This window comes from Ambystoma mexicanum, chromosome 14 (assembly GCF_040938575.1).
Source record: "Ambystoma mexicanum isolate Mex_15411 chromosome 14, UKY_AmexF1_1, whole genome shotgun sequence".
NCBI classification, from domain to species: Eukaryota; Metazoa; Chordata; class Amphibia; order Caudata; family Ambystomatidae; genus Ambystoma; species Ambystoma mexicanum.
In genome coordinates this window covers 599,001,416-599,026,437 of record NC_090940.1, presented here as the reverse complement: position 1 = coordinate 599,026,437, position 25,022 = coordinate 599,001,416, and the positions used below count along the sequence as shown (strand labels likewise).

The window sequence follows — 25,022 nt, the reverse complement described above, 5'->3', positions numbered from 1 at the left end:
AAAAGGTGATACCGGATAACATCAGAGACACAGACGAGAGAGAGAGAGAGAGAAACTAGGAAATGGGAAGACAAGGGGAAGTAGAAGGAAGCGAAAGGAAGGATAGAAAATCAGGCTCTGGATACAAGAGCATGAGAAGGACACTAGTGAGTGAGACCTGAGCAGCTGCAAGGCACCATTTCCTGTTTTGAAGACCATTATAATTATTGTGGGATGCCAGGCTAGGATGATATGATATGATAGGTTATCTATAACACGCTTAATACCCAGAGGTTTCTAAGTGCTGACCCAGGGATCGAACCTGTGCTGCTCCGTGTCATCTTGCTTCCAAGGCGAGCACGTTGCCCCTGAGCTATCCTCCCGAGATGCCTAGAAGAACCCCGGGGGGTGGTTTAGGCCCTCGCCATAGTAAGCACCATAGACACTGGGGCTTACCAATCTCTAGTTACCCACATTGATGGTAGGGAAGTCTGGGCACAAGGGAACTGGGACGACCTGGGAGACGAGAGAGAGACGGCCATTAAGAGTGTCCTGATGCTCCCACACTTTAACTATCGTCCACAAAAATTGATTATAGTAAAATAAAAAAAACCTGAACCATCTCTTGAATCATTGTTGTTCTTAAGGCTATCTGTAATGCTAAATACACACTTGCACAGATATATATATACACACACACACATACACACACAATGGTTTTAAGGACCCTGAACCACTCTTGAGTCAAGGATGGTCTGTCCACACGCTAGAGTGACTATCAACACCTTTCTCCGAGTCCTGGCTACCGCCCAGTGAGAAGCCAGGATTTCACGACTCTACACAGGACATTTGAGGGCGGCCGTGCAGCAGCGCCCCCTACGTCCTAATGGGCTGCCGTACATGATCCACCATGCTCAATGAGTCATTAAAGGCTGTGGGAGCAAAACGCACCCCCCGTCTTCCTCCACAACATGGACCGACCCAAGGGTACACCCTCAGCTACAAGTAGAAGCCGAAGGAGCACTCAGGGGTCCACTGGACCTGCCCTCTGGCTCCTGCACAATGGGTTGTAGAGCAGTGCTCTGTCGCCAATTGTGGGTGACGCGCCCCGAGTTCAATGTACACATTAAACTCTTTATGAAGTTGTTTCTTTTGCCTCTACTTCACTATGTGTTACTACAAATGAAGTAATGAAAGATTAAATATATACATATAGTATGTAATATAATAATAACATGTACAAATGGCGTAGTACTGCATTACATGGTTTGCAGGCTGCTCGTGCAGAACTTAAGCTGGAGACAGTAGTGTGGCAGATATGTGTTTGATTACTGCTATCACTCAGAGGAATATTCGGGGTGAGGTTCAGCCAATCAGGGTCCTAGGAATGTAGGCACTCACTGCTGGTAGTTGATCATCTGCGATCCTTTTTTGTCTGGCTTCCTCGAGTTGATTTGCTCTCCCTCCTGTTGCTTGCACTGTTCTGCTTTCATTTATCTCCACATTCTCAACTCCTCAGCTACACACTAGGTCATTTAGGCCATGGCTTCTATCGTTCCTCCCTAATTCTGTTTCTCTTCACACGTTTGTGTTTTTGCCTGTGTCCCGCAGCACCTACTCACCTGTTTTATTTCTTTTAAATGACAGGTAAATGGGACCTCTCCTCTCCTTTCTTACCAGTTGCGTGTGTTTTGTGTACATGGCGGCCATCTTTGAACAGAGTCTTTCTTTTCTTTCACATGCTTTGCATGTTCATGCACCGATTGCTTAGTCATAGCTCTCAACTATTTGTGTTGCACAGGCGGGTGAAATCACCCGATTTTGTTTTTGGCGGGTGAGACGCCCATTGAAATGAATGGGAGTGCTGGAGGCCTGAAGCCGCGGGCTTATCGCTTAAGTGTCCTTTACCCTTGTGAGCGTGAGTTTCACATGGGAATATTTATTTGGGCTAGAGGCAATTCCAACCCCGTGCCTTAACACTAAATGAACATATGAGCTAAGCTGTAAGATGTACGCACATTGAGGCTTCATTTAGCATCTACCAAAGGTTGTTCCTTAACGTTAAATTTAGCCTTTGGTCAGGATCCGGCAACTGGCCTATCGATTGCCAGCTATATAGATCCAGTGACATCATCTTCAGCGGTGCGGTGACCTCATCTTTTAAGATTATCAGACACCACTGCGTGACTAAGGAATGAATTCATAATTTTTATTAAAACTGGGCCTGTATTTTTTGTTTGTATAATATCGTATCCTTTTGATGATGCTTTCATTTTGTATACTGTACTTCGTCATTCGAAGATGCATATTTTCTTTTAGCATATACAATGTTTCATATGATATGATATTTATAACGCGCTTAATACCCAAAGGTTTCTAAGCGCGACCCGGGGATCGAACCTGTGGTGCTCCTCGTCGTCTTGCTTCCAAGGTGAGCACGTTGCCCCTGAGCTATCTTCCCAAGACAATGAGGGCCCTCATTGGGTCTTTTGCAGACAGGGATAAGGCATGTAGCAATTATTATCATTATTGCAGATGGTATCCTGAGGGGTGTGCACACATCATCATTTTACCATCACTATGGCAGTAGCATAAATGGCAAAGATGCACTGTTTTTTAAAATACTGCATGTAGAATTCAGAAGGTAATCTTGTATGTGTTTTAAAAGTGTAAATAAATGCATTTCTATCTGTGGTTAAAAGGTGTTAATGATATGTTGTAGCAGCGGTTCGTATGGCTTGACACTGTTCATCTCTATGCAAAAAGCGGGAAGAATGTGATCATCAAAGGCATAGATGTGAGCATCAAAGGCATAGATGCGAGCATCCAAGGCATAGATGAGAGCATCAAAGGCATAGATGTGAGCATCAAAGGCATAGATGAGAGCATCAAAGGCACATATGTGGCCATCAAATGCATGCTCGTAAGCTCCAGGGTATAGATACAAGCATCAAAGGTATAGGTGCAAGCATCAAAGGTATAGGGGCAAGCATCAAAGGAATAGTTGTGAGCATCATAGGCATAGGGGCAAACATAAAAGGCATACATGAGAGCATCAAAAACATAGATGAAAGCATCACAGGTATAGCTGTGGCCATCAAAAGCATGCATGTAAGCTGCATGGTATAGATGTAAGCATCAAATGTATAGGTACAAGCATCAAAAGCATTCTTGTGAGGATCAAAGGCACAGATGCAAGCATCAAAGCCATAGATGTGGCCATCAAAGGCATGCATGCATGCTCCATGGTATAGAGGCAAGCATCAAAGGTGTAGGTACAAGCATCAAAGGCATAGTTGTGAGCATCAAAGGCACAGATGTGAGCATCAAAGGCATTTATGTGAGCATCAAAGGCATAGGTGTGAGCATCAAAGGCATAGTTGTAAGCATCAAGGGCATAGTTGTGAGCATCAAAGGCACAGATGTGAGCATCAAAGGCATTTATGTGAGCATCAAAGGCATACGTGTGAGCATCAAAGCAATAGTTGTGAGCATCAAGGGCATAGTTGTGAGCATCAAAGTAATAGATGTGAGCATCAAAGGCATAGATGTGAGCCTCAAAGGCACAGATGAGAGAATCAAAGGCGTAGATCTAAGCATCAAATGCATAGTTGTAAGCATCAAAGGCATAGATGAGAGCAGAGCATCAAAGGCATACATATAAAGGCATGATCATAATAAGCCAAACTAGCACTGTAACCGCTGAACGTTTCGCCAGTCCTGCACTGCCAGTCAAAAGCAGCCAATGTTACTGACCTTTGACTGCTCTGGAAAGCCAATCAGGATGACAATCAGATGATCCGCAATCTGGGAGCCGGCATCCAGAGGTATCGGCATGCAAGAAGAGGGGGAGTTCAAGCAGACCACACTATGGGTCAGAGAGCCCAGGAGCAGCCACGACAGTAGGCGAATATGGGTTACACACTCAATAAACTCTTTGGGCCTGTCGGAGGGAAAAGATATACAAGACATTAGGAATCGATATGTCCACAGGGCCACACATGGAGCCGTAAATATGCATAGCGCACCAGAAATTGCAATGTGTGAATGTGAAAAGAACAATGCAATGAGGATTCAGATTTTGATTGGAAGGTCCCAAAAACCTGCCCCACAGAACTTACTCCTCATTGGCTCATTGTTAAATAATCTTTACGCCCCTTTTCAAGGCATTCAATAACTGATATAATGGTCTTCTGAATTCCAAATGAATCCAAAATGGATCAATAAATCAATCTATGTAACGCATCTTAAAACATTGACAATTCATACAATGCACACATCCAAGCCACCTGGAGCAACTGCCCACATATGCCTGCATTTGGAGGGGAACGACAGGGCGTCAACTGCAGGACGAATCCTTTTCATTTGGAAAGCTCTCCCACTAAACTGGGAAGTCTTCCAGAGATCCATAATTTATTAGTTGCTCTACACTTTCAAGCAGGTCAGGATTTGCTTTACCTCTCTTCTAGGCTAGCCTGATTTGTATTTTGCTAATCCTAAAGATCTACTACTATGCCTAGAAATTAAGAAGCCTCATGTCATTGACCGCTTTGGCGTGGGTGATAACTAACTAACAAGTCTAGGACTTCAACACAACTAATTGAACACATCTCCCATTACTGAAGCCCACAGTAAGAAGAGAGGTGTTAAGTTATTTCAGTTGAAGCCCTCGGCTCACGACTCAAGGTAAGGCTACAATATGCTTGCTTTTATGCAGGTGTTGCGAGTGGGATTGAAGAAGACCACGTCCAAATTATTGGAAGCAGCTTTTACCAAAATCAATGCCACAGTGCATCAATCCACCGCAACTGAATCCTCACCTGAATCACCCCACACAGCAACAGGGTCAATCCCTGCTTGAGTCATCATGCTCGTCTTGTCGCGGGCACGGTCCTCCGCTGTTACCAGGCGACGACTGGTACGGACACCCGCTAAAGACTCCTACGTGTGGTGACATTGATTTGGCTCGACTCACCATTCGTTTACTACAAGGTGCAACCTTGCTTCTGCAAAGCTTCGGCAATAAAGACTCGTCCACTTCTTGACTTCCTCTTGTAAAAATCATTACTGTTTTTGATTATACACAAGTAATAAAAAAAAAATTTAAAAAAATGATTATGATGGACCTGACTTTGAAACAATGGCGTCATTCTTCACTTTGTATACCCTTCCCCATGATATGCTTTTTTAAAATGTTGCCTTTAAATGTAATAAGCAATTTCCCCTGTGGAATGTCGGATAGTTGCTAAAGGACCGAAACGTGTTGGGGTATGATGCACTGCAACACTAAGAAAAATGTTTTAAACTAGAGGTGTTTTTTTTTTTATTTTGCCTTCAAATGTAATAAGCGATTTCCCCTGTGGAAGTTCTGATAATCGCTAAAGGACCGAAACTTGTTGGGGTGTGACGCACTGAACGCTAAGAATTATTTTTTTTAATAAGTGAATGGTGGTTGTGTTAAAAAATGACTGTTGTTTGGGGCTACAAGTGATATACCGACTTAACATGACATCTGTATATTTCTTAATGATCTGTGGAGAGGAAGTATTACGTGCTCTTGCTGCTGGTCAAGAAAAGTTTGTTGCAGACATTGTCTATAACAATTGTTAACGGTGACGTGATTAATAATCTGGATGATTTTTCGGTATAATTTAATACATAATTGTGTTTGTTAAGATGTATTGATGTATAGGTCATGGATCCTCTAAAACAAAGCTGTGGAGTTATTCAAAGATGTGATTAGTGTGTCTTACGATATTTGAAAGAACAAGCACTGAAGTATGCTACCATAATTTAGATATTTTGTGTATGCAAAATGTTTGATGGGTTTAACTTTGAAGGCTAACCATCCAAAATGAGAACCAATATATCCACACTTATATTCATCAAAATGTATTTTAGTAACCTTATTCTGGTAAGTAGTATAGTTTTACGTGCATATGGGAATTTATTTTGCTGCTTAGTTATACAATCAGAGTGACAGTTCCATGGTTCTTTTTAATTTAAATATCCTCAGCACCTCGAATCTGGATGGACCGGATGTCCCCTGATTTTACCACAAGATAATTAATTGCTTATGGTGGTATTTTAGGCACACTCGTCCATGGGGCTGACTACCGCTCTATGCTGAGTGAACGTATGTTAATACGTATTTTGTGGTTGCGTTTTGCTGCCAGGAAAAGAAAAGTTCCAAAAAAATGTTTCCGTGGTGGCCATAGTAAACAAAGAAACAAAGAAATGCCCACCATGGAGTACGCGTAGTCCCTTCTCCCTTTCCATGGCGGCCATTCACTTACATTGAGAAAAAATAAACATAAAAAATGGCCACCTTGGAAAAGGGAGAAGGGACTACGTGTGGTCGCCTGCATAACAACAGTGTACCCGGAGTGAGTCCACGGGATTACACTGTAGTATGGCTCAGAAACGAGCCAATCCACATGAAGTGTATCCCGTGGATCCCGTGTGCCGGGTACTAATGGTAGCATGTATATTTTGGCGCTCCTGGAGTTTGTGATCAAGAATCTGCAGGTTACTGCATATTTGTTAGCACAAAATGTAAGTTCTTTTTCCGCCACTTTTTATTCAACTACTTGAACCAGTTTTCTGCACCACAACGCAAGCTGCATTTGTGGTTTCTTTTTATATCCAAACAGATGATATGGACCAACAAATGTAAGATCTCTTACATTATATTAAGCAAGAGACGAGGTATTACAGAGAATGACAGTATGTGGTAATGTACTATAAGGAATACAATACCCACTACCTTACAGAAGAAGGATGTCACCTTGGAGGTCTGTGACCTTATAAAGGAACTCAGCCTTTGGCCTCACTCCTCTATTGGGTCATAAACCTCCTGAGTGACTTGAAATATACTTATAACGTACAGTATGCTGTACTATATCCCATGTATAATATGTGGTGAGCATCCGTTTATGCTATTTTAATTGCCTGCTTTTTTAATTAGGCAACACGTTCTTTTGATCTGTATTTACCTGCCTGGTTGTGAGTCTTCTGGAATGCACAGATTCAAGCTAAGGACCAAATTAGTTTGCAGGATATTGCGGTCATGGGGTATTTTTAGGTCTTATGCATGGTATAACATTGCCCTGTATGGCTATGAGTGAATCGCACATTTTATTTCTCTAGTAAAATTATGCTTTCCCCCTTTTTTTTTAAAAAACAGAGCTTTATAACCTACCTCTTGAAAGCAATGGGAACCAATGTGTCTATGGTTCTGGTACCTAGAATAGTGTCCTATCTTGCTTGGTAATAACACGTCGGCTTGAGTAGTGCCATTACTGAGCAAAGCTAAGACAGCTGCCATCTTAAATTGGCTGGAAGTACTGGCCTTTTTGGGCAACGCCATCATAGGTGTGTTCTTACAGGTACAGCACAGGCATTACCGGGCAAAACAAAGGCCAGCGTGTTCAACGGTGGCTTGCCGATCTGGCCTTATTGGGAAGGCCAAGACAAGTGTATCTTACAGTGGCAATATTGGCCTTATTGAGTGAAGCCATTATGGGTGTGGTCTTCATACAGTGTAAATGCTGGCACGTATTGTGGGCACTGCCTTGCATCCTGAAATGCTTCTGTGTACTTTTGGTGGCCTGGCATATATTGGATTCTTTTCATGTGTTACCCTAACCAATTTTAGATTGTGTGATTTTTTGTCAAAATGTTCACAGAAAGTATACATAAAATACAAATTTTAACCAATTATTAAAGAAACTTCTTGGGCCGAACCCCTCTAGAACCCCTTGAAACTCGCCTGCTATAATTGGTCACTCATACACATTTGCGCCCCCCTTAAAATATTTCATCAGCTGCCACAAGTTGAAGACCCTTAATGTAGAGGATCAATGTGACGGACGAATAAATGTGTGATATTTGCAGGTGATATGTTCCAATCCGGGGAACACAGCCTACAGGATTAATACGCTTATTGTTCAGCCTTCTTTCGATAAAGTGTGATAATAGTTTCAGGCTTTAGCTTCACTCTCCGTAATGTAAATATGTTTTTATGTCTTCTTGCATAAGCTTCAAGCATCATTGCATCTGGGCAAACACTGGGGCGTCCAACAAACGATCATAAAGCAACGCATGAGGCCAAAGGAGACGTTGACGATTATTGGATACTATTGTTAAAGGAAAAACATATACGTAGCTGTGGAGATGCAATTTAATTACACGGGTTACGTGCTTTCCATTGTGTATCGTTGTGTGGTTTAGAACAAGATACACGTGACATCAAACATTTTCCTAATCAACTTCTTCACAAATCTGTATACGCGATGGTCGAACATGCCATTTCCCCTCCCTGGAATGTCTGTTGTTGATACTAAGCATTGCAAATCAATATTGGATCTTACCCTTGTTGCATTGCAGAAGGAGGGTGATACAGCCAAGGCAAGTATCGAACCACTGCTTTGTTGTCCCGATGGTTTCCCCGTGTGATTTCCATGGAAGCTATCTGCGCTAACCCCACTTTAAGATGGCCGCCAAAGGTGTCCTCATGCAGTGGCTGGGAGCAAGTCTTCATGTGGCTCTGAAAGGCAAAGCATTGGTTTCGATTTCCTTTTATTTATCTCTCAAGCTCATTCAGCTCCCCCTTCCTGCTTGCGTGACGTTTGCAAGCACTGTTTAGTCAAATCGTTCAACTGGTGAAGAGATGGTCACATGGCCAAGAGGAAATTCAAAGTGGCAATTCAAACTGAGATGCCATTGCCTGCTCTTTAAGGCGGCTATTTTCACATTTCCCTGCCTGCTGGTCTGAGAGGCCCAAATGATGAAGCAGGGAGTTTGCACTAATACATTTCATAGAATTAATATATAGTCAAGCTTTTAAGGAATTCTTCAGGGTTCGTTTGTTTAGAATATATAACTTGACGGCTTTTTTGAGTTGATGGTCAATGCACCTTTAAAGGAGTACAATCTATGCATACCCAGGCTGAACCCTGATTGGATGACTCCCTACTTGGCCCCATATATACCTGTAATTAAGATTTGTTTCGGGAGGATAGCTCAGTGGCAACGTGCTTGCCTTGGAAGCAAGACGACACGAAGCAACACAGGTTCGATCTCCGGGTCCGTGCTTAGAAACCTCTGGGTATTAAGCGCATTATGAATAACATATCATATCATAATTTCTTATGATTTTGGACATGGACACAATTACCCTGTATCCCCGGAAAAAGAATATAAATATTGGAGAATAACAGATGGAATATGGGGTGAAGATATTATCCATTTATGGGCGTTGTCACTCGAGATTGCGGGCCCCTAACACTATTCCCACAAATTAAACTGGCCCTTTTATTTTGTAATCCTATCCTTCTCCAATGGTGCATATAAAATATGGGTAATTACACAATGTACAAAATGGAGGCAAATTCAAAGGGAGAGATTATATGAACAAACAACAGTTTTTATAAACACTGTAAATACATCGAACAGGGAGTGCTGGCTGATAATCTTAAATGATTGTGGGTCAGAGAACTTTTGAAAAAGTTTTCACTGCATCCTACATACTTAGTGAGTAAAAGGTCAGCAAGTTTGTCCTCTAAAGTTGACCCTTAGAAGCTGAATTTCTACCTGACCAGGAAATCCTACTCCCTCAACACTGAAAAAACTCAGAACAGCTATTGACTTTCTAATTATTCTCCAAGAGTTCTGGAGTTCACTAAAATAAAGCCATGGGGCCAGAAAATAAGGAAGGTTGACCAAGTGTCTTCCGTCCACAACGATAGCATGAATGAGTCATGTTCATGGCAACAAAGTGGCTCGGCCAATCAGAGAGCAGCATATATGGGCCAATCAGAGAGCAGCATAGATGGGCCAATCAGAGAGCAGCATAGATACAAACATGACTGATAGGAAAGAATAATGTATTCAAATAGAAAAGTTAGAATGAACACAAATAGTGACTGGCATTCAAATTCTTCTGAGCATGACAACATTACAGATTCTGCCTTCATACTTTTTGATAGCCTGGTAAAAAGCATGGAGGGCATTTTTAGAATGAATCTTTGTTTGTTCACTCAACTGAGAAGCGTGGATTTTCTGAATGCACCCGGAGAGAAAACTGATTAATATGCGCCCCACGCATTCTCCAACCTATGAAAAAAAATATGATTTCTTTGATTTTCTTTTCAGAGATCCAGACTAGAAAATAAATAAGACTGCGGAAACAGAATCACTTTGCAAATAAATGAGTGTAACCAAGGTGTATCCTTAAGTAAAAAAACTGAGGAAGTGGATTGGCCAATTTTATCTGTCAATAAACAGCATCGGCCAATCAGGTAGCCGTAGGGGAGGGCTAACAGGCAAATGGCCATTTCTCTTGAGCAAACATCCACCTTACCCACCACCAACAACAATAAATAAAATTGTGATTGGTTTCAATCCATCTATATTTCCATCTTGAGGTCTCGTTAGCAAAATGTGTAGTTTTTATTATGAAATATAGACCTATTCGGACAGTATTTGGTAGTCACTGGCATTGAGCGCACTAGCCCAGCACAATCATGTCTCCTCTTGCCATCAAAGCCAGTTGCCATATGCATGTAGGTCTAGTGACATCAATAGATTGATACATAGATGGACAGGGATGCACAGATGGACCAATCATGTGTGCACATGAATATACACAGGACATTAATGCTACCGCTAACAACACAGATGTGTACTATTTCGACTATCTCTGTCAGGCGCCCTTTGCCCCGTGGCATTGCCGGAGCACAGTACACTCTCAGAAAATTGCAGAAAATTCACAGTGAATACATGACAGGAGGTGGAAAATAAAATAAACTGTAACCATTGTCCAGAATCTTGGCAGACTGTGGCTGTGGTAGGTCATGTCGAGGAGTTCCAAGAGCATTGGCGATAAGTGTTTTGGTCACAGTCCCGACTGCCAAAATATAGAAAGGGAGCGAAGGCAGTGCGCTCCCTGAAGTCTCCACTTGTACAAGGGGAATCGGGGTAGGGGGGCGTTTCAGCTAGCCAATTCTGAAAGTGCCAATTTTTGTTTCCAATACAAGTCCACAGTTTGACCAATAGAAAGGCTTGTGGAGCGTTGGAAGGGCGATTGACGGAATGGGGCAAAGTTGCGTATTCTCGTCAGATTGGAATGGGGAAGTTCTCAAATCATCGAACTAACGGGAGGACGGGGTGGAGGGTTGAGGATTCCCAGAGTCTGCTGAGCCCAGGCCCACACACAAATACTTGGATGATCACATATACAAAATCCAAAAAAGAGACATTTGAATGGAATGTTTTGAAAGGTGCCCGTCCCGCCCAAGGCCACCAAGAACACGTGACAAAATAACAAGAAAAGAAATCCAGAACAGGAAAGCCAACGCTCTAGGTAGGAGGAAGCACCTGTACTGATTTAAGAAAAAATCGCCAATCGTTGTTATTAGTGGTGCTAGGTCTTGGAATTATTATTTTCTTTAAGAGCTTGGCATAATGGTGTAGTTACATATGATTTCCAAACTCCACTAAATACACTTTGTCACACTCTTGTCCCAAATGATAGGAAATTCGGCAAAGAACGCTGGGTTCCCGATATGCCGATCTTGAGCATAGCGGTCGGCCATTTTGTTTAAAAAATATCTGAATTCGCTAACATAGAAATAGCTCAGACATTGGGGATTTTCTCTTAAAACAGTTGTGTTGCTTCACCAAAGCACGTTTACTGCAAGGCAGTCCCTCTAAGGAAAAAAGGAGTCAGAGATGCTGTGCAGTAAACGCTTTCACCACTCTGTAGCAAATTAGGTTCTCAAGAGTGCTCCCGCCAAACCCTAACATAAACCTCACTGTTCTGGACCCCCTTTCAGAATTTGTTGAGGACATTACCGACAGTATCAAGAGACGAACATCGCCAAAAAAATGCCTTTGTTTCTGAGGGGAAAAAATAACATTTTAAAACCTAAAAAAATATTCTGTGACATAATTTTATTTACAATAACGAACACTGTAGACATGCATTAGCTGTTTGGTTAAAGGTAGCTCTTGATAAAAAATCTTCAAGACCACGAATAAGGCAGGGCCCTAACAGTACACAGACGCCTCACAACACTGTTAAACCACATGTCCAAGAAATGTCCATTGACTTCCTATCACATGACAACACACAAGGGCCTACCTGATACACTAGATCGGCTACCGTACCTTGAGTTTGGTGAGCGTGTGCATATCCGCAATAAAATCCAGGAGCTCGCTTATGTACTGCCTCATGCATTCCATGGCTGCCGTTCCACACTGGAAATATGAACGAGAGATAAATAAAACAGATATACCTCCTAACATCAGTCTGCATTTGCATTCAGTGGCAGAAATTAATACGTAACATTACATACAGCGTTCGACAACTTGAGTGCCGTTGCCCAGGTAGGGAATGCCCCTTTTATAGCTTAGACGGTTGTCACATGCCACCTCATTAGCATGCTGGTATCTCTTTGTGCATGTCCGGGGGCAGAGCTAGTAGTGATTTCTGCATTTTTATTGTTTTATTATTTTTATAATTGTAAAGCATTCCGAAAGTCATCTGGAATCAGGTTTGTGCTATGTAAGTAGATTACTATATAATAAAAAGGCCAAATGTATGTTTGTCCTAAGCCGTCATGTGCCTGCTTCACCTGGTACCACCGCTAGAGGGAGCTGTTGCCTTACACATACAACAATAAGAGACTTCCCGCTTCGCCTGTTATCACTGCTAGAGAGAACTATTCTCATATGCATACAATAATAAGACTTCAAGTTCATCTTCCAGGCAAACAAAAAGGTGTATTACCCCAATGATAACATACAATTAGCTGCAGAAAAGGCCCAAGACACGGATATCACTTTAACAGCATACTTCAAGTTGCATACATTAAGAAAATATATACATTTAAAAAAACATGTAAACGGAAATTAATTTGATTAAGCACTATTTCTCCAACAAAACCTTTAAAAAAATGTTTCCCCATACAGAGGGCTTTCTGTAAATACAATTATTTTCAGCCTATCACGCCTCCACAATGTCTCTATTAACACTCTGAAAATGTCTTCATTCACACACTTACACTGGCTGTTCCACTAGTCCAAAAATAAACTAATAAAGGAAATCTTCTGTAAAACTCAGAAGGAAAGTGCATGACAATACTAGTTAAGGGGCTAACCTGAGGTCAACCCTTCTAGACAAGAAAGAAGGCATGGAAGTAGCACGCCTGAGGACCAAAACCTGGAGCTCTAATTTCCCAATGGAAGGGTAGCTTATTCACCTGCTCGCTAAATATGCCACTCAAAGTGTGCAATGGGGGTGGCACAATGGGATGTGGGAAGTCAACAGAAACCAAACAATTTCGTTCTCCTCAATCCTTAGATAAGTGGTCAAGTAATGGCAGAAAGTAGCATTAACTATGCGCAGATACATTCCTTGACAACAAGACCACTGGTACAAGTCTACAAAAAAGTTCAAAACTTTACAGTAAGTCCTGGAAGGTTGTTTCCTATCCAATTTTAGTGTAAGGGGATGCGGAAATGGAGGAAGGTAAATTATATTATATTTATGGGGAAGCTGTTATGTAAATTTTTGAGCTCCGCCAGTGTTCATGTCCCTCTCCATGTCCAGTCCCAACCATTAGCTTCGCCCACGTTCCACTCCTCACATTCCGACTCCATCATCCCGCTGAGTGGTTACCATGGCCTCCATGTGTTTCCCAGAGCACGAGCCACACTACACATCCTCCTCTCTTCACAAAGGTTCTCCATCCACATAGGGAAGCTTCAGGAGTGATCCCCCTTTACACATACTCTGTGAGAGACATAGGCTTCCGATAGCACCTCACGGACCTCCAAATGAAATATTTCCCAGCTGTACAGTTAGACAAGGAAAATGCCTCATCTTTGGGTCCCACAGGCCTCATCCCATCACCATCATCACTCTTGCTGGCACTTGATTCCACATCTCTCTCACACCTGCCGGTGATCTTCTCTTTCTCACCACCTTCCACTCTTCTCACCAGAGACATCTCAATGTTCCACACCATACCATGGTCCAATCTTACAGCATGTTTGAAAACCTCTCTCACCCTATTGGGCTTAGACCATCTACAACACCCATCTCTGAGAGCGGGAGGTAATCTGATTCTCACCATATCCCCAACAGTGGGAAGAAAGTGTTCCTCTCCACACCCACACCATCACATGCTTCTTTGTTTCTCAATTGACTCTTCCTGATATTCTCCACGTCACTCCCCAGTTTACTCCCCACATCGGAAGTTCTGCCCATCCAAGCAGGTAGTAGTTTAGTGTTGGCCTTACTGCCCCTCCTAAGTTTGATCAGGGAAACACCTGTTGTGCAATGAGGAGTTAACAACTACATCCATCACCGCTCCCGTCCAGTCCCTGCCATTGGCCCAGGCCCATCTGATTGCATACTTCAACACTTAGTTAAAACTTTCCACCATTCTGTTGGTTTGGAGATGGTATATAGCACTCTTCCTGTGTTCAATAGAATTATTCGACAGCACTCCACCATCTCCCTCAACCTGAATTGTGACACATTATCTGTCACTATGACTATGATATGCCTCACATCCACAAACCTCCTCCAAAAAAACGTGATCACACCCAGTGTTGTCACATTTGGTCTGAATAAAACTTCAACCCATCTAGTAAGTAAATCTATGACAACCAGACAAAAGGACTGTACACCATCACTCCACATGGGACCCAGCACATCCATTCCCAACTTGTCCCATGGAGGCTCTGGAACATCTGTCATAACCATGGGATGTCTGGAACCCACGCACACTTTGTCACTGTTATTGCAAAGGATACAATGGGCCTCATTACAACCTGCCAGTCCGGGACCGTGCAAAATCCGTGACGGCGGTAAAAACGTTTCCGTGTCCGCAAGGTTGCGGAAAAACCGTCCGATTACACGCTGTCGGTCGCGCGCACCACACGGACTCGGAAACGTTGTTACCGCCATCACGGAAAACCCCACGGAAATGGAAATAATGCAGCCACAAGTGGTGCAAAACCCGTGTCCGCCTCCGCCGCCACGTTCACGGAACCGGAAATACCATGATCGCCAAAACAGGAAACAGAGAGGCGGCCACCATATAAAAGCACAATCCATTGCCATCCAGAGCCAGCACAAGCACAATCCTAACTCTGAGAAGCCAAAAGGGACCACCAGCATGTCTGCCAGGATTCCTGCTCAGAGGCAGCGCAAACAGCGCTTCAGCGAGGCGGAGCTAACCGTCTTGGTGGAGCACATTGTGGACAATGCGGAGATGCTGTTCAGCGCTGACCAACGGCGTGCCACACAGCAGTGGAGGAAGGAGGTGTGGGCCGAAGCTGCACGCAAGTGCACCGCTGTGGGCGTGACAGCGAGGAGCGTGAAGGACTGCCACAAGCGGTGGGACGACCTGAGGCTGAGGGTACGCAACCTCATTTCCATGCACCGCCAACGCAGCAGTGGGACAGGCGGAGGACCCCCTTCCCCACTGAGGCTGCAAGCATGGGAGGAGAGTTGCAGCAGCGTCCTCCACCTAGAGGGAATCCATGGGATCGGGGAGGCTGAGGCAGGAGTGAGCCCACCTGCAGATGCCGGTAAGTGCCCAAACATGAATGCCACATGAAAATATGCAGTTGTGAGTACTGGGCCAAAGGACCCATTAACAACCCCCCAACCCCCAGACAGTGCATGTGTGGGCCAAAGGACCCATTAACAACCCCCCCCAGGCAGTGCATGTGTGGGCCAAAGGACCCATTAACAACCCCCCCCCCCCAGGAAGTGCATGTGTGGGCCAAAGGACCCATTAACAACCCCCCCCGGCAGTGCATGTGTGGGCCAAAGGACCCATCATGAGCCGTATGGCAACCAATATCACAGAATGCATACACCAGCAATCAGATGCATGTGACTAACACTATTCAATGTACAATCTTAATGACGCATGTGATGCACCCATCTGCCACCACAACAACCCTAATTGCATGCCCTTTGTGTCCCCACAGCCGTTTCAAGTGACAGTGATACTGCACAACAGGCCAGCCAATCTGCACCGGCAAGTACAGAAGCCACCGCCACCACACAGGAGGATGCTGCCGGCAGTTCTGCACCTCTGGCCACATTACCAGCCACTACAGATGTGCGGCCCACCACCACCACTGTTAAGACGGATTTCTGAACTCTGTCCTGGTGGCGCAGAAGTTCAGAAGGCCAACCTAATTACTTGGAACAGGGTAACCTCTGGACAAGCCAGACCAATCAAGGTAGCGATCGCGGCGGTCAAGACTAGGTCTCAAGAGGGGTGAGGGTGACTGAAAGCCCGCAGTGAGCACACAAAGCAAGAGCGCTTACAAACTACTCCAAACAGTTGTTTATATCAAAAATAGATACACATTTATTATAAGGCCTCGAAACTAATAACCACAGTAAAAGCAGCAAGATACAACGATATTAAACCAACACATACACTATCCACCCAATATATATACAGAATACACAGTTTCACAGCATTAGCAGCACGAAATATGTTATCCACCTGCAGGGGAAGGAAAACAGGCAGTGCGAACCAATGCGTGTAATATGTCCGCCTTCTGAGGCCCCTAACTGGATGGTAGTCCAATCCCTACGAAGAGTGGAGCCTAGCGCTCAAAAGTACCTGCACACGCCGGTGCCAATGGGCAGAAGGTGAAGCTCTTCGGAGGACGTTGGACAGCTCTGTAGGGCGCCCTAATGAAGGAGAACACGGTCCGCGACTCTAGCGCAGCCTCCACTGTGAGGCAGAAGCAGGGCGCGAGTACGGACAAGGGGTGCTGTATTTACAGCGGGGAAAAGCAAAGGGCACTGCAGGAGGGCGACCAGATCCTAGCTAATCTACTCACCGGTCCCCGAAGCAAGCAGGCCCGAGCTTCTCCTCGATAGATGCAGCTTCTGGCAGGTTCTGAAGAGCAGGGAACGTCTCGTCGTCGTGCAGAGTAAAAAGACGTCCCGATCGAAGAAACAAGCACAGTTTTGTCGCCACAGCAGGGCAACGGAACGGCCGGGTGTATTCAAGCCAAACGAGCACCGCTCACCTCTAGCTTAGGGTTGCTAAGCAAACGAAGCGTGTGAGCGTGCCCCGGACTCAGAATACCACCCAACCTGTCGGCGATTACAGAGCAGGACTCCTTAGTAAGCTGGTCAGTCAACTGGATGGCCCAGAGACACTTCCGAAGGCTTACGGCAGGAGTTGATGAAGGTGCCGGGAATAGCTGGTCCTGCTATTCCAATAGGTCGAAGCGCCAGTACAGGCCTTCTTGTTCGATCTTAGGTGGAAAGGGCTTCACCGGACGACAGCAATGAGGAGCAGAAGTTCTTCAGGGGGTCACCAGCGATTCCTCGGTCCAGCCTCGTGTTCGCAGGATACTTGGCTCCTGTATCCCTGGGTTCGTAAGAACTCAGGAGATCGACATGGTAGTGGTGTTTCCAGCCCCCTCTTATCCACGGTTCCCTTCGCGCCAAAACGGAGGGGAGCCAACGGGAGATCCGCTCATCAAAACACATACCATACGTGGACCAATCACGGACCACAGTGGTCCCAGGCATTCACACCACCCTAGACTCTCTGGCACCCAGGATGTGTATTGGGACCAGACAGCCCAGCCCACATCCTGGGGGCACTCAAACGACATGTAGAAGCCCGCGAAAGCAACCGTGTTTCGCGGGAAACTACATGCCCAAATAAGGAAGGCCCCGGGTCGCCTGACCCGGGGGAAGGTAAAGGGAGCAAGACGGACAGTGGACGAGACAAAGGAGCCTCGTGGTCCGGCCATTTTGGGTAGCCGGGCCACCCTTTTGTGTTCGCGGCAAAAAGGTGCTCAGAACGGCAAAAGGAGCTCAAAATAAACCAAATGATCGCTGCCACCAGCCCAGTCCCTGAATGACTTGCACCGATCCAAAAACCATCCTAAAAGAGTGTCTAGGGTCTGTAGAAGGCTAGAGACCCAAGAGAGCTGTAACTTAGCTTACAGTGCCCTCTTGTGTCGTGTTGCACTAAAATGGCGACACGGTAAAAGAAACTACGGGAAACAGCGTTCCCCGGTACTGACTGTCTTAAGGGCATGTCAGTTTCCCCGTAAGAAAAGGAGCGAAAGCCCAGAGGAGTACGGCAGAAGGCTGCACTTCTCTGGCAAAGTCAAGAAACAGGTTGAAAACAATAGCAAAAAGTTTAGGGGTTGCCACATGGAAGGAAAGTTCCCTACAATAACGAAATCTTTCCTAACACTCGCCCCTCCCAGACTATGGACAGGGGGAACTAATCCACCCCTGGATGAGTCTCTTGTTCAGGTCGGTAAAACATTCTGGACAACCCATCAGCATTGCTATGTTGGACACCTGGCCTATGCTCAATAGTGAAGTCGAAGCCTTGTAGACTTATGGACCACCTAAGCAACTTTGGATTCTCCCCCTTCATGTTCATTAGCCACTTTAACGGCTTATGGTCAGTCTGCACAGTGAAGTGGGTCCCATAGAGGTAGGGCCTCAGCTTCCTTAGGGCCCACACAACAGAGAAACATTCTTTCTCTACCGTGGACCATCTGAGCTCTCTGTCCTTAAGCTGGCGACTAATAAAACCGATAGGGTGTTCCTTACCCTTCTCATCTACTTGTGATAGTACAGCTCCTATCCCAGTGTCAGAGGCATCCGTCTGCACGATAAAAGGTCTTTGATAATCAGGGGCCCTGAGCACAGGGGCCTGGCACAAGGAGTCTTTCAAGCCATTGAAGGCCTTCTCACACTCGTCAGTCCAAGTTACCTTCTTGGGTTTCTTCGGAGTTGTGAGGGCAGTCAGAGGAGCAGCTATGGTGCCATAGTCTGCCACAAAATTGCGGTAATAACCCGTGAGTCCTAAGAAGGCTCTCACTTGGGTTTGCGTAGTGGGGGTAGGCCAGTCTTGTACTGCTTGTACCTGACTGAGTAGAGGCTGTCTCCTCCCTCCAACTACTTCATGTCCAAGGTAAACCACTGAGCCTTGTCCATTTTGGTGAGGGGCCACTCGGACACCCTCAAAAGAGCTAACTGAAGGACTGCTTGGGAACAGGTCGGGGAGAGGTTTAGACTCCTCTTCCCCAACATCTGAAGCCAGTAGCAGTGCTGCGATTTCGACGCTTGGGCCGAAAGCCTTCAGCCTATTCACGGGAAGCACTTTTGGGGCCTGTCCAGGCCTTCCAAGGTCCACTGAATAGTTAACCTCACCCAGGGGCTCCACCACTGGGTAAGGGCCTGACCATTTGTCCTGTAAGGCTCGAGGCCTTATGAGATTCATGATCAGGACTTGCTGACCAAGTGTAAAGTTGATGAGGGAAGCTTTCTGGTCGTACCAATGTTTCACCAGCGCTTGCCCTGCCTTCAATTTATCACTGGCCAAGCCCATCAGAAGTACCATCCGTTTTCTGAGCCCTAGCACATAATCAACTACATTGGTAGTAACAGGGGGAGTGGGCATCTCCCATCCCTCTTTGACGATGGCTAAGGGTCCCCGTACGGGATGACCGAACAGAAGTTCGAAGGGGCTGAAGCCAACACCCTCCTGTGGTACCTCTCGGTAGGCAAACAGTAAGCATGAAACAAGAAGATCCCACTTTCTTCTCTGAGGCTCCTCCAGAGCCCCAATCATGCTCTTCAACGTCCTGTTGAAACGCCCCCCCAGACCATCGGTCTGGGGGCGGTATGCAGAAGAGAACCTGTAGGTGACCCCACATTCTTTCCACATAGCCTGCCTATACTTCGACATAAAGTTGCTGCCATGAGCCGACACAACTTCTTTAGGGAAGCCAACCCTAGTAAACATGCCGAGTAAAGCTTCTGCAACTGGCTTGGCAGTTACAGTTGTAAATGGGACGGCCTCAGGATACCTGGTTGCATGGTCGACCAGCACCAGGATAAACCTATTGCCTGAGGATGTTTGCGGGTCAAGGGGACCAACGATGTCGATCCCTACCCTTTCAAATGGTACCCCCACAACTGGGAGCGGTACCAACGGAGCTTGGATTGTCGCGCCAACCTTACCAGACAACTGGCAGGCGGCACAACTCCTGCAGTGACTTTCTACTTGCTCCCCCATCTTGGGCCAGTAGAAGTGCATGGATAACCTTTGCTCGGTCCTCCTCATACCAAGGTGACCAGCAAGGGGAACGACATGCGCCAACTGCAGGAGGAAGGGCCTAACAGCAAGGGAAACCACCAACCTCCTATGGTCTCCTTCTGTAGACTCTGTGGGCTCACTATAAGGGAGTCCACCTTCCTGGTAAATCCTTTGCAACCCAGGAGGTTCACCCTCAAGCTGGGAGCAGGCCTGTCTCCTTAGGCCTTCCAGAGATGGGCACTCACGTTGGCCCTTACTGAAGTCGTCCCTATCAGGACCTCCTTCAACTAACAAGTCTTTTAGTTCAGGATGGTCGTTGGGGTCGAACACTTCAGGCATCGCCACCTCCTCGTCAGGCTCGGGCGATTGACCAACTCCCTCCACCGCAGTGGTAGGCGAGTTCGGGGGAATATTCTCTTTCCCCCGTCGGGACTTGTTGACTCCTTTCGCCTTGGGTTTCCCCTTCGGCTGGGGCGGCGTATTGGACTTGGCCAATGCTGCCCGTGCTTGAGACCGTGTGTAGGGTCTTTCGGCAGTGTCTCCTACGAGCCCTAGAGCTCTGAGATCATTGCCCAACAAGACCTTTCCCGGGACGTTTCTCTGAATGCTCACTGGAATCCTAACTGCTGTACCATTTAAAGTTAGATTAACAGGGATCACGGGAAACATACGGAGGGGGCCATCAGCCAACTTAGTGGGCATCAGAGGAGCTCTGGCAACTTCCTCTGAGTCTACCAAGGTAGAATCCACTACAGTTCGACTGCACCCACTATCCCTAAGAGCTGGAGTATCCACTCCATTGATCAGCACACTGTCTTTAAAGTAGTGCTTGGTATTATCCGGAATCCTAGCATACGCCTCTGCGACTTTAGGCTCCCAGGAACCCAGGGACACTAAAACTACCTCAGCCTCGATCCCGCTGGGAAACGAGTCTGAGGAGAAGGATGCTCCTGTAATCTCTTCTTCCTCGTAGGAGGAGAAGGCCAGATTAGCGGAGTGGACCCCCAAAGGTTTAACCTTACACCGGGGATCCCCCTTCACATGGTCAGTTGCTCCACAAGAAAAACAAGCCCCATTGGGTCTGTTTACGTAGGGAGGCTTATTATAACCAGAGTTCTGTTTCGGAGGCGAACCTCCGCTACCCTGTGAGTTCTCGTATGGCTTACCCTTATTTTTCTTTTTGTGGCCCTTTTGGGAAGAAGATTTAGCAGATTCCCCACCCTCCATATCTTTGGACTTTTTCCCTTCCTCCTGCTTACCAGGATGAGTTTTGTCCTTATGGGACACTCGATGTGACACCCATAAGTCTGCTGCAATGGCCAGCTTCTTAGGATCTATCTCCTTCGAATCGGCCAAATGCTGCTTAAGCTCCGGGGAAGAAGAAGCAAAAATGTGTTCCAGCATGACCAGATTGATCATGCCTTCGAAGGTAGAAACCTTATAACCTTCAACCCAGCCAGTCAAGTTTTTCAGGGACTCAGCTACATACGACACCCAAGTACCACCTTCCTTTTTCTTATACTCTCTAAACCTTTTCAAATATTGGGTCGGAGTCTTCCCAAACTTTAAAATGAGAGTCTGCTTCAACATTGCAAAATCAGCGCGCTCAGCCTTCGACATTTCCATAATGGCACTGCAACCAGAATGGGGCAGTCTGCTGAGTAACCATGCAATCTTATCCGCATTATCAACCTCTTGAACCTCGCATGCATACTCAAACGCATTTAACCAGTCCATAATGTCATTTCGTTCCTCATACACACTGAGCAGATCTTTTGGAAACCGTGGATGAGAGGCAGCCCCAGAACCATGTCTAGGACCCTTGGACCCATTTGCGAACTGAAGCTTGGCCAGTTCCAACTGGTGATCCCTGTCTTTTTGTTTTTCTGCCTGTTCGATTTTTAGTTTGGCTATGCTGAATTCAAGCTCCTGCTGCCTAACCCGCAGCTCTTGCTTCTTGAATTCAAGCATAGCCTCCCCATCAACACTGGCAGAGGAAACGTTAGACATTACATCCTCCCTGTCCTCGTGGTCGTGATGGATCAGTGCAGCGGCAGAACCGTCGGTTCTGCCAGTGAGAGCAGCCCCACCACCTTCTGCACTGTCCTCGGAAGTTATAGCGTCAAGCTGCGCTTCTTGCCACGCCACGATTCTCTGGATCATTTCCAATTTAGTGCCTTGAGAGGAAACCCCTCTCTCCGCACACATCTTCTTCAATGTTTCAGATTTCGAAGCATTTAAGGTTAATAAAGTATTCGTTTCCATACTGTCGATAGGACTATGGCCTTTTTAACGTTATATTCAATACTTTACTGCGTGTCCTGGTTGGAATAACCTGAAAACGCCTTAGCTCGTGCGCAACACTGGATACCTTCAGTCGTATCCCACCGCTGTACACCAATTTGTTAAGACGGATTTCTGAACTCTGTCCTGGTGGCGCAGAAGTTCAGAAGGCCAACCTAATTACTTGGAACAGGGTAACCTCTGGACAAGCCAGACCAATCAAGGTAGCGATCGCGGCGGTCAAGACTAGGTCTCAAGAGGGGTGAGGGTGACTGAAAGCCCGCAGTGAGCACACAAAGCAAGAGCGCTTACAAACTACTCCAAACAGTTGTTTATATCAAAAATAGATACACATTTATTATAAGGCCTCGAAACTAATAACCACAGTAAAAGCAGCAAGATACAACGATATTAAACCAACACATACACTATCCACCCAATATATATACAGAATACACAGTTTCACAGCATTAGCAGCACGAAATATGTTATCCACCTGCAGGGGAAGGAAAACAGGCAGTGCGAACCAATGCGTGTAATATGTCCGCCTTCTGAGGCCCCTAACTGGATGGTAGTCCAATCCCTACGAAGAGTGGAGCCTAGCGCTCAAAAGTACCTGCACACGCCGGTGCCAATGGGCAGAAGGTGAAGCTCTTCGGAGGACGTTGGACAGCTCTGTAGGGCGCCCTAATGAAGGAGAACACGGTCCGCGACTCTAGCGCAGCCTCCACTGTGAGGCAGAAGCAGGGCGCGAGTACGGACAAGGGGTGCTGTATTTACAGCGGGGAAAAGCAAAGGGCACTGCAGGAGGGCGACCAGATCCTAGCTAATCTACTCACCGGTCCCCGAAGCAAGCAGGCCCGAGCTTCTCCTCGATAGATGCAGCTTCTGGCAGGTTCTGAAGAGCAGGGAACGTCTCGTCGTCGTGCAGAGTAAAAAGACGTCCCGATCGAAGAAACAAGCACAGTTTTGTCGCCACAGCAGGGCAACGGAACGGCCGGGTGTATTCAAGCCAAACGAGCACCGCTCACCTCTAGCTTAGGGTTGCTAAGCAAACGAAGCGTGTGAGCGTGCCCCGGACTCAGAATACCACCCAACCTGTCGGCGATTACAGAGCAGGACTCCTTAGTAAGCTGGTCAGTCAACTGGATGGCCCAGAGACACTTCCGAAGGCTTACGGCAGGAGTTGATGAAGGTGCCGGGAATAGCTGGTCCTGCTATTCCAATAGGTCGAAGCGCCAGTACAGGCCTTCTTGTTCGATCTTAGGTGGAAAGGGCTTCACCGGACGACAGCAATGAGGAGCAGAAGTTCTTCAGGGGGTCACCAGCGATTCCTCGGTCCAGCCTCGTGTTCGCAGGATACTTGGCTCCTGTATCCCTGGGTTCGTAAGAACTCAGGAGATCGACATGGTAGTGGTGTTTCCAGCCCCCTCTTATCCACGGTTCCCTTCGCGCCAAAACGGAGGGGAGCCAATGGGAGATCCGCTCATCAAAACACATACCATACGTGGACCAATCACGGACCACAGTGGTCCCAGGCATTCACACCACCCTAGACTCTCTGGCACCCAGGATGTGTATTGGGACCAGACAGCCCAGCCCACATCCTGGGGGCACTCAAACGACATGTAGAAGCCCGCGAAAGCAACCGTGTTTCGCGGGAAACTACATGCCCAAATAAGGAAGGCCCCGGGTCGCCTGACCCGGGGGAAGGTAAAGGGAGCAAGACGGACAGTGGACGAGACAAAGGAGCCTCGTGGTCCGGCCATTTTGGGTAGCCGGGCCACCCTTTTGTGTTCGCGGCAAAAAGGTGCTCAGAACGGCAAAAGGAGCTCAAAATAAACCAAATGATCGCTGCCACCAGCCCAGTCCCTGAATGACTTGCACCGATCCAAAAACCATCCTAAAAGAGTGTCTAGGGTCTGTAGAAGGCTAGAGACCCAAGAGAGCTGTAACTTAGCTTACAGTGCCCTCTTGTGTCGTGTTGCACTAAAATGGCGACACGGTAAAAGAAACTACGGGAAACAGCGTTCCCCGGTACTGACTGTCTTAAGGGCATGTCAGTTTCCCCGTAAGAAAAGGAGCGAAAGCCCAGAGGAGTACGGCAGAAGGCTGCACTTCTCTGGCAAAGTCAAGAAACAGGTTGAAAACAATAGCAAAAAGTTTAGGGGTTGCCACATGGAAGGAAAGTTCCCTACAATAACGAAATCTTTCCTAACAACCACCAACATCCCCACCGTCTCCACACTGCCTGAGTCTAGACAGGTGCCACTGGAACCTATCATGGCCACCCAACACAACACCGAAGGCAGCAGCACTGCAGAGGGGGCGGCCTGCAGTGATAACAGTGCCCCGCAAGAGCACTCGGAAACGGGGCCACAGGGGGAGAAGCCCACATTGGGCTCCTTCCATGAACTGGAGTTCAGCCCCACATCACTGGGGAGTCCCATGAGGTCGCCCACCCCATCCATGGCCGAACTGAATGCCCACATGCAGCGGATGGAGGACCAGCAGGCTACCCTCACCCAGCTGGTGGAGAGGCAGCTAGAGGAATCCAGGCTGCAGAGGGAGAGCTACAGCGCCTCAGTGCGTCGCCTGTCGAGGTCCATCGGACGCTTTGCGAGCACTATA

General features: G+C 46.6%; 1 protein-coding gene across 9 annotated transcripts in view; it reads right to left on the bottom strand.

The window, feature by feature from the left end:
* The window catches only part of UNC79 (unc-79 homolog, NALCN channel complex subunit), a 538,994-nt gene that overhangs the window by 28,707 nt on the left and 485,265 nt on the right, over nucleotides 1–25,022 (bottom strand). For 8 of the 9 annotated variants that reach the window (XM_069637971.1, XM_069637972.1, XM_069637973.1 and 5 more), the window contains 4 exons: nucleotides 12,151–12,240; nucleotides 11,836–11,880; nucleotides 8,352–8,527; nucleotides 3,736–3,922 (listed from right to left, as the gene is read on the bottom strand). In XM_069637971.1, the coding sequence (XP_069494072.1) occupies nucleotides 3,736–3,922; nucleotides 8,352–8,527; nucleotides 11,836–11,880; nucleotides 12,151–12,240 (498 nt within the window). The remainder of the gene's footprint in view (nucleotides 1–3,735; nucleotides 3,923–8,351; nucleotides 8,528–11,835; nucleotides 11,881–12,150; nucleotides 12,241–25,022) is intronic. The other variant, XM_069637975.1, reaches the window with a different exon arrangement.